Genomic DNA, 10,000 nt, shown 5'->3' with positions numbered 1-10,000 from the left:
GACACGTTTATTTCATAATGACATGTTTATTTCATAATGACACATTTATTTCATAATGACATTTATTTCATAATGACACATTTATTGCATAATGACACATTTATTACATAATGACATTTATTTCATAATGACACATTTATTGCATAATGACACGTTTATTACATAATGACACGTTTATTTCATAATGACACATTTATTACATAATGACACGTTTATTACATAATGACACGTTTATTTCATAATGACACATTTATTTCATAATGACACATTTATTACATAATGACAAATTTATTTCATAATGACACATTTATTTCATAATGACACGTTTTTTTTCATAATGACATTTATTACATCATGACACATTTATTTCATAATGACACATTTATTACATAATGATACGTTGTTTCATAATGACACGTTTATTTCATAATGACACGTTTATTACATGATGACACTTTTATTACATCATGACACGTTTATTACATAATGACACATTTATTGCATAATGACACGTTTATTACATAATGACACGTTTATTTCATAATGACACATTTATTACATAATGACACGTTTATTACATAATGACACGTTTATTTCATAATGACACATTTATTACATAATGACACATTTATTTCATAATGACACATTTATTACATAATGACAAATTTATTTCATAATGACACATTTATTTCATAATGACACGTTTATTTCATAATGACATTTATTACATCATGACACATTTATTTCATAATGACACATTTATTTCATGATGACACGTTTATTACATGATGACACTTATTACATCATGACACGTTTATTACATAATGACACATTTATTACATAATGACACATTTATTACATAATGACACGTTTATTTCATAATGACACATTTATTGCATAATGACACGTTTATTACATAATGACACATTTATTTCATAATGACACATTTATTTCATAATGACACGTTTATTTCATGATGACACGTTTATTACATAATGACACGTTTATTTCATGATGACACGTTTATTACATAATGACACATTTATTTCATAATGACGTTTATTTCATAATGACACGTTTATTTCATAATGAAACATTTATTACATTATGACACATTTATTTCATAATGACACATTTATTTCATAATGACATGTTTATTTCATAATGACACTTTTATTACAGTATGACATTTATTTCATAATGACACTTTTATTTCATAATGACACGTTTATTACATCATGACACGTTTATTTCATGATGACACGTTTATTACATAGACACGTTTATTTCATAATGACACGTTTATTTCATGATGATACATTTATTACTTAATGACACGTTTATTACATAATGACGTGTTTATTTCACAATGGCACATTTATTTCACAATGACGTGTTTATTTCACAATGATGCATTTATTACATCATGACACGTTTATTACATCATGACACATTTATTACATAATGACACGTTTATTTCATAATGACACATTTATTACATAATCACACGTTTATTTGATGACGACACGTTTATTACTTGATGACACGTTTATTTCATAATGACACGTTTATTACATGATGACATTTATTACATAATAACACATTTATTGCATAATGACATGTTTATTTCATAATGACACTTTTATTACATCATGACATGTTTTTCATAATGACACATTTATTACATAATGACACGTTTATTACATAATGACACTTTTATTACATCATGACACGTTTATTACATAATGACACGTTTATTTCATAATGACATTTATTACATAATGACACGTTTATTTCATAATGACATGTTTATTTCATAATGACACGTTTATTACATAATGACATTTATTTCATAATGACATTTATTACATAATGACATTTATTACATAATGACACATTTATTACATAATGACACGTTTATTACATAATGACACTTTTATTACATCATGACACGTTTATTACATAATGACACGTTTATTTCATAATGACATTTATTACATAATGACACGTTTATTTCATAATGACATGTTTATTTCATAATGACACATTTATTACATAATGACATTTATTTCATAATGACACATTTATTACATAATGACATTTATTACATAATGACACATTTATTTCATAATGACACATTTATTACATAATGACATTTATTACATAATGACACATTTATTTCATAATGACACATTTATTACATAATGACATTTATTTCATAATGACATGTTTATTTCATAATGACACATTTATTTCATAATGACATTTATTACATAATGACACATTTATTTCATAATGACACATTTATTACATAATGACAAATTTATTTCATAATGACATTTATTTCATAATGACACGTTTATTACATAATGACATTTATTACATTATGACATTTATTTCATAATGACACTATTACATAATGACACATTTATTACATAATGATACGTTGTTTCATAATGACACGTTTATTTCATGATGACACGTTTATTACATGATGACACTTTTATTACATCATGACACGTTTATTACATCATGACACATTTATTACATAATGACACGTTTATTACATAATGACACGTTTATTTCATAATGACACATTTATTGCATAATGACGTTTATTACATAATGACACGTTTATTTCATAATGACACGTTTATTTCATGATGACACATTTATTACATAATGACACATTTATTTCATATTGACACATTTATTTCATAATGACACGTTTATTTCATAATGAAACATTTATTACATTATGACACATTTATTTCATAATGACATGTTTATTTCATAATGACACGTTTATTACATAATGACACGTTTATTTCATAATGACACTTTTATTACAGTATGACACATTTATTTCATAATGACGCGTTTATTTCATAATGACACGTTTATTACATCATGACACGTTTATTTCATAATGACACGTTTATTTCATGATGATACATTTATTACTTAATGACACGTTTATTACATAATGACGTGTTTATTTCACAATGGCACATTTATTTCACAATGACGTGTTTATTTCACAATGATGTGTTTATTACATCATGACACGTTTATTTCATAATGACACGTTTATTACATAATGACACGTTTATTTCATAATGACACATTTATTACATAATCACACGTTTATTTGATGATGACACGTTTATTTCATAATGACACGTTTATTACATAATGACATATTTATTACATAATAACACATTTATTTCATAATGACACGTTTATTACATAATGACGTGTTTATTTCACAATAACACATTTATTTCACAATGACACGTTTATTTCACAATGACACGTTTATTTCACAATGATGCATTTATTACATAATGACACGTTTATTACATAATGACATTTATTTCATAATGACGTTCATTACATAATCACACATTTGTATCCTTCAGTAATCCGTCAGTCAACCCAAATGGAGCCGAACCTATTTAATGAGTGACTGATCTTTTGCTATCACACTGCTTGTGAAATCATGTTAGCTTTCAGGCAGATGGAAGCAGATGGAAGGCCTCAATGTATAGCTGATCAAATAAAGAGACACTACAAATACATTATCCAGCGCTGTAACGACAGCTTTACAGAAACCCGAGTATGGATCCAGATTTCCATTTCCAGATTTCCATCTTGCAGCTGTTGATATACTGACTGAAGGTTTTTTGGAAAACATCATGTGTTAAGTGTGTTAACAGATGTTAATGTGATCAAATTGACCTGTGTGAGGTCTCTTCTGTCCTGAAGTCTTTCCCATGGCTTTAAAACTCTGTGACTATTAAAGCGTTGGCACTTTATTTAAACATTAAATAAACAGAAATCACTTAACTGAAAACTTCACCGTATTGAGCAGCGTTCCAAGACTACCTGTGCTCGCTATACCCCTACAAGGACATTTCACTGCGCTGATATAAAATTCCACTTGCTGCTTAAAATCCGCTACTACAGGAGAGCTAGCGTCATCATCAGCAGACATGTATATAACTTCAGGATTAAAATAAATATGGAAGCTTGACAGGGGAAGATGAAAGGGAAGAAGCTAGCAAGGTCGCTGGCAAGCTAGCCAACGTGCAATTGTGGCTTCTTTGAGATCTGTTTATGCTAGCGAGCTGTTGTATAAAAGCAGTTATATTGAAAATCGGCATGGCTGCAATTAGCTACGGCGCGTATATCGACGTGTTTATCTGTTTATGATTAGCCCTAGATTATGATTAGCCATACAAGTCACTGTGTAACTAGTTACTATAGTAACTATATCATATTAGTCACACATTGCATTGGATCAGCGTACTGTTTGAATGATCTTGTTGTTACACTGTTTTTGGACAATTTTAAGGGTTCCTTAGAGCAATCGCCTGTCTAGAGGGATGTAGAGACGTCATACTGCCCCCTGCTGTTTATCTCAATGTAGTGCAAACTCCATTCAGACTATAAAACCACATGGGGTCATTATTTATTTCATTATTTGACTGGTCTGTATTTATTTCTATAACTAATAAAATCCCGCTCCAGGATCTGCTCCTCATATACGCTGTGTAGTGCTTCGCCTCCTGCACCATCCAAGATTAAAGTATCCAAAAGACACAATGGAGGACAGTAATCCAGATGTCTCTGTAAGCAGTCCTTGTGGTGCTTGAGCAACTGCTGTAGAGACAGAGTGCTGGGCAAGAACAAAGGTAGGACCTGAGGCTGATGCACCTTCATGTGGTGTTGAGGAGCAGAGTAATGCATGAAGATGCAATCCACAATGTCTGCCTGGAAGGAGAAGATACTTGAGTCTGCAGTCCTGAGGCCTGTTTTTAATAGGATCTGCTACAGCATGATGCAGTCTAGCGTCATTCTTGTCGTCTGTCTCGCGCAAATATTTTTGTAATTGCCCCACCATGCCTTTTAGAACAGCAGTAAACATCTCCCATGATCTCTGGCCCTCTCTGGTGTTGTGGACCATGGTGGTAGGGTTGTTGTCTTTTAGTCTGTGGCTCTATATCTACATCGAGCTATAGATTCTCTTCAAGGGTTCCAGAGTGACCTGAAAGTTGCAACTGTTCAGGTTAGTTCGAAAGTCTTCACAAGTCATTGTGACTCTCTTGAAGATTCAGCATGATCACGGCCCCGGCTCAGGTGTTTCACTGCAGTCTGGAAGTGGAGCGCGTGTCCAGTACACTTAAGAAACTGATGAGAGAAGTAAGTTATAAATAGAAGCTGAATGTCTGGTTCATGCTCTGGACAAAACGCAGAATAACATTCAGAGAGACAGAGAGAGAGAAACCTCTAAACAAGAACTCCATGTACACCTTCACCGTCACCTAATACCTCATCCTCACCCGACTCCTGGAGGACATCTTAAACATCTCCCGGTGCCTGACGAGGATTTTCCTGTTGTTAAAGACTTTCTCTTGAAATCCTCTTACAGCTTCTTCTTCTGTTGCTCCTTCTTCCTGTTTATGTCTGGTTTGGTTAGCCCTTGTGACAGAAAATAATCAACCAGATCTATCATTTCTTTGTTTAGCGTCTAACGTCCTACTAAAACGTCCCAGTATTTTTTTAGAGAGGAAATTTGAAGGAAAAAGCCTTTATTATACTGTTTCATGAAGAATAGAAAAATAATGAATGCTATTAATATTTTATCATATAATATTTAATAGTGTTATTGAATCGATAAAATAGTAGTTATACATCTGGAAGAATGTAGAGAGCAGAGATTGTGCTCATACTGCCCCCTGCTGTTCACTTAACTGTACGGCAAACTCCATCATCCAGAGTATAAAATCCCACCGCGGCACCTCAGACCTCATGAGTGAATCCTAAACAGCTCCATGGCAGCAGGAAAGACCTAAAATGGACATATCAATGTAGATAGGAGATTTGGGAAAGAAATATCGAACGTTATCCATCATTTGTTCCGTGTTTCGGTCATTGTGAGAATCTAGGCTCAATAGGCTGATGTCCAAATAGGGGTAGATCTCATGTAGTTTCTTCAATTTCTTGTTCTAGCAAAGCTATTTTCATTTCATAAACGCTTTGCTAGGTTGGTTTTAGCACAGGAAGAAAATATCATGTTTGTGTGGATGATAAAATATACAGGTTGAGGTTACATCGATTAAGTTAAGATTCTTGATACTTTATGTTGTTACCTGGATGCTCAACGCCCACAGTTCTTCAGAAAATCCTCCAGCTCCTGCACATTCTTTGCTTTTCGGTGATCTTCGGCATATTTAGTGCCTTTGAGATCCAGCTGAGGAACTCTGAGGGACCTGAACATGATTAAACTATGACACAAGCTTTAAACAAATGTCCACTGATGCTCTAGAAGGCAAGACGATACCCATGGGGTTGTGTAAACTTTCGAACAGGATGTGAACTGGTGTAACTCTGTATGTATGTTTCCTCTTTACTCCCAATACACACAATATAATATGTTTTACATTCAGGTGCAAAACTCTGTGGACCCTCAAACTGAAAATAATCACCAAGTGTGATAAATATTCCTTCAAGATCCTTCAGAAATAATTTCAAATCTCTCCACCAGGGATATTCTTCCTCACATACACTTATATTGCCAAAAGTATTGGGACACCGCTCCAAATCATTGAATTCAGGTGTTGTTTTTCAGGGGTTGGGCTCGGCCCCTTAGCTCCAGTGAAAGGAACTCTTAATGCTTCAGCTTCATACCAAGACATTTTAGACACTTTTTGGGAACAGTTTGGGGATGACCCCTTCCTGTTCCAACATGACTGTACACCAGTGACCAAAGCAAGGTCCATAAAGACATGAATGAGGGAGTTTGGTGTGGGGGAACTTCACAGAGTCCTGACCTCAACCCCATAGAACACCTTTGGGATGAATTAGAGTGGAGACTGTGAGCCAAACCTTCTCATCCAACATCAGTGCCTGACCTCACAAATGTGCTTCTTGAGGAACGGTCAATAAACACACTCCTAAACCTTGTGGAAAGCCTTCCCAGAAGAGTTGAAGCTGTTATAGCTGCAAAGGGCAGGACAACTCCATATTACATTCATGTGCATGGAAAGGCAGACTTCCCAGTTTTGACCTGGCTCACAGTCTCCACTCTAATTCATTCCAAAGGTGTTCTATGGGGTTAAGGTCAGGACCCTGTGAAGTTCCTCCACACCAAACTCACTCATCCATGTCTTTATGGACCTTGCTTTGGTCACTGGTGTACAGTCATGTTGGAACAGGAAGGGGTCATCCCCAAACTGTTCCCACAAAGAGCATGAAATTGTCCAAAATGTCTTGGTATGAAGCTGAAGCATTAAGAGTTCCTTTCACTGGAACTAAGGGGCCGAGCCCAACCCCTGAAACACAACACCTGGAGGGGTGTCCCAATACTTGTCAATATAGTGTATCTATTAATGCTAATATTATACACTGCCTTCTTCATCTCAGCATTTAATATCAGAGACAAAACCAAATAACCTTCCCGAACACAAACCAGCAGCTAAACGTTGTCATTTATTTGATTTCTTGAGCTGAGTTTTTTTTTATTTGGGTCATTCAACATAGAAAAAGTCAAGACTTTTAAGCATTCGGTTTACATAAACACACACACGTTAACGTAGACGACGTCAACGTAAATCTGACCGACACAAAGTGTACTGACGGACAGAGAACGAGGCAAAAGAAAGTTTTCTCGATGCCATATTAAATAAATACATGATTTATATATATATATATATATATATATATATATATATAGATAGATAGATAGATAGATAGATATGGAGAGTCTGCAGGTTTGTATGATATAACGAAATCATATATAACACATATAAAACACTGTACAAGGAAACGCATTAGACATGGAAATGAATAAATATGAGGAGGCGTGGCTAATATTTCGTCATCATAACAAACACATACACACATTATCCGTGTCTTTCCACGATCCTCTACGCACTGTAGTATCTGTTAAGCGTTCCTGAAAGAATCTAATATGGCTATTTTTTTGCATAAAGGAATAATATAGATTTTGGTGAGGGTGTGTAAAGGGTGTGCTGAATTCATTTTTGCAGATTAAAGGTATGTTTATGAAAGAAAACAACCCAGAACAATGGAAAATAGCTTTGTTATTAGAGGAATTAAACACTTCACAACAATCGATCACATTTGATGTGATGCAAAGTGGGCGGAGCTACCGGCCTAGGACTGGTTACTTTCCAGCAGTCTTGAAGCAAAGCACTGACACTGGTGACTCCTTCCATAAATGATAAGTAAGCATCCAAGCCTTGATTTTATTCTAATCCGTGGGTTAACAAGCGTGATCGAGCTGTTTCCTATAGAAACAATAACGCCTCAGAATGCGCGCTGTTGTTGAAAATAAATCGCCGCTTTCCGACCAATCGGATTCGAGAATTCGACAGTGATGTTTTGTCAAATGATTTTGGAGATTGTGTCGACTTGGTTGTGTTACATGATGTATATTTTTGTAAATATCTGAGGTCTGATCTGAACGATTTGAAAGAATGCTTGGTTTACATTATTATGAAGTGTCTTTTTTTCCCCCTGTGTGTGTTGAGAGGGTTTTTAGGAAGCGCTGCTGAGGTACATGTTCAGCGCCGGAGTGAAGATGAGGATGGTGCCGACTACAGACACGGTGAGGAAGACCCACAGGAAGATCCGGTCCAGCACCTGAGCCACGAACTTCCAGTCCTGAACCACCTGAAAACACACACACACACACACACACACACACATACACACACACATACACACACACAATGACTGGTTTCATAACAGCTGAGTGTATTTTTGTGGTCTTAATAATCATAACGAATGGAACTCCCTCCTCATCGTCATCAGCTCTTCATCTCTCCATTAGCTCCAGATTACCCAGAACTATCATTGGTTCCCATAAAGTACTGTCAAAATACAAGAACCTTTGTCCTACATGAGTAACCTTCTCCATCCACTTCAGACCTCCAGACCTTCAGCAATCAAGGCACCAGCTCTCTGGTACTCCCTCCCACCAAAGATCAGACAATCCAACAATCCCCCTCAAGTCTTTTTACTAAAATCCTGCCTCAAACCCCCGATCTCTAAATAACATGTATTTAATTTTTCGTCTGGTTCAAGAACCCAACTATGGCAGCTTTCAATCAGTGGCCCAATAACCAGTGACCTAGATGAAAAACCAGTCCAATCAACCCATACCTCTCTGATGAAATGCTCCTTCCTGATGTGTCTGGATATGTAGCGCACTGAGCTGGTGGCCTTCTCCAGCATGGCCACCCAGGACTCGTCCTCCTTTCCTCCCGCACACTTCTTCGTCCCCTTCTTCATCCCGCGCTTCAGCTCCGGACTCCGGTGTGGCTCCATGTCGGCATAGAGGTAGCGATCAGTGTGGCCACGCATGCACAGCATTCTGGGTAAGCTCTGCAGGAAGAGCCTCCTGACCCATGGCGCCATGGGGTGGTAGGTGGCCGAGGAGCGGTGGTGCACATTGATGACGAAGACGGTGACGATGATGGAGAAGGTGACGAAGATCATGATGAAGAGCAGGTACTCGCCGATGAGCGGGATCACCTTGGACGAGGAAGGGATGATCTCCTCGATGACCAGGAGGAAGACGGTGAGTGAGACCAGCACGGACGTGGACAGCGAGAGCTTCTCGCCTTCGTCCGACGGGAGATAGAAAACCAGCACGGTGAGGAAGGACAGGCCCAGGCACGGGATGATCAGGAAGAGCGTGTAGAACAAAGGCAGCCGCTTCAGGATGAAGGAGTAAGTGATGAACGGATAGGAGTAGATTCCATCGCGCCGACTCCCTCGCTGTCCGCTGGCGTCCAGGATCTCCCACTCACCGTTGTCGAAAAAGTCCTTGCGGTCCACGTGGGGGTCGATCAGGGTCAGATCCACCATGGCGCCGTCGTATGTCCAGGAACCGAACTTCATTGAACAGTTCTGCCGGTCGAAAGGGAAGAAGGTGACGTCCATAGTGCAGGACGACTTGTAGCTAGCT

The 10,000-nt window shown here is 36.7% G+C and overlaps 1 protein-coding gene and 1 long non-coding RNA gene across 2 annotated transcripts in view; both read right to left on the bottom strand.

Moving 5' to 3' along the window:
* Positions 1 to 2,864: 2,864 nt before the first annotated feature.
* Positions 2,865 to 6,665, bottom strand: LOC131349095 (uncharacterized). The gene is made up of 3 exons (XR_009204041.1): positions 6,156 to 6,665; positions 5,758 to 5,854; positions 2,865 to 5,484 (listed from the first exon to the last, which is right to left on the bottom strand). It is a non-coding gene; the product is annotated as an uncharacterized LOC131349095 (long non-coding RNA).
* An 811-nt stretch (positions 6,666 to 7,476) lies between these two features.
* Positions 7,477 to 10,000, bottom strand: part of chrnb3a (cholinergic receptor nicotinic beta 3 subunit a) — a 19,309-nt gene continuing 16,785 nt past the window's right edge. Inside the window, exons 5-6 of the mRNA XM_058384452.1 lie at positions 9,193 to 10,000; positions 7,477 to 8,700 (exon numbers count right to left, since the gene is read on the bottom strand). The exon at positions 9,193 to 10,000 is cut by the window's right edge and continues 78 nt beyond it. Coding sequence (XP_058240435.1) covers positions 8,566 to 8,700; positions 9,193 to 10,000 — 943 coding nt within the window. The 3' untranslated portion in view covers positions 7,477 to 8,565. The remainder of the gene's footprint in view (positions 8,701 to 9,192) is intronic.

This window comes from Hemibagrus wyckioides, linkage group LG29, assembly GCF_019097595.1.
Source record: "Hemibagrus wyckioides isolate EC202008001 linkage group LG29, SWU_Hwy_1.0, whole genome shotgun sequence".
NCBI lineage: Eukaryota > Metazoa > Chordata > Actinopteri > Siluriformes > Bagridae > Hemibagrus > Hemibagrus wyckioides.
This window is presented reverse-complemented; position numbering and strand designations above follow the sequence as displayed.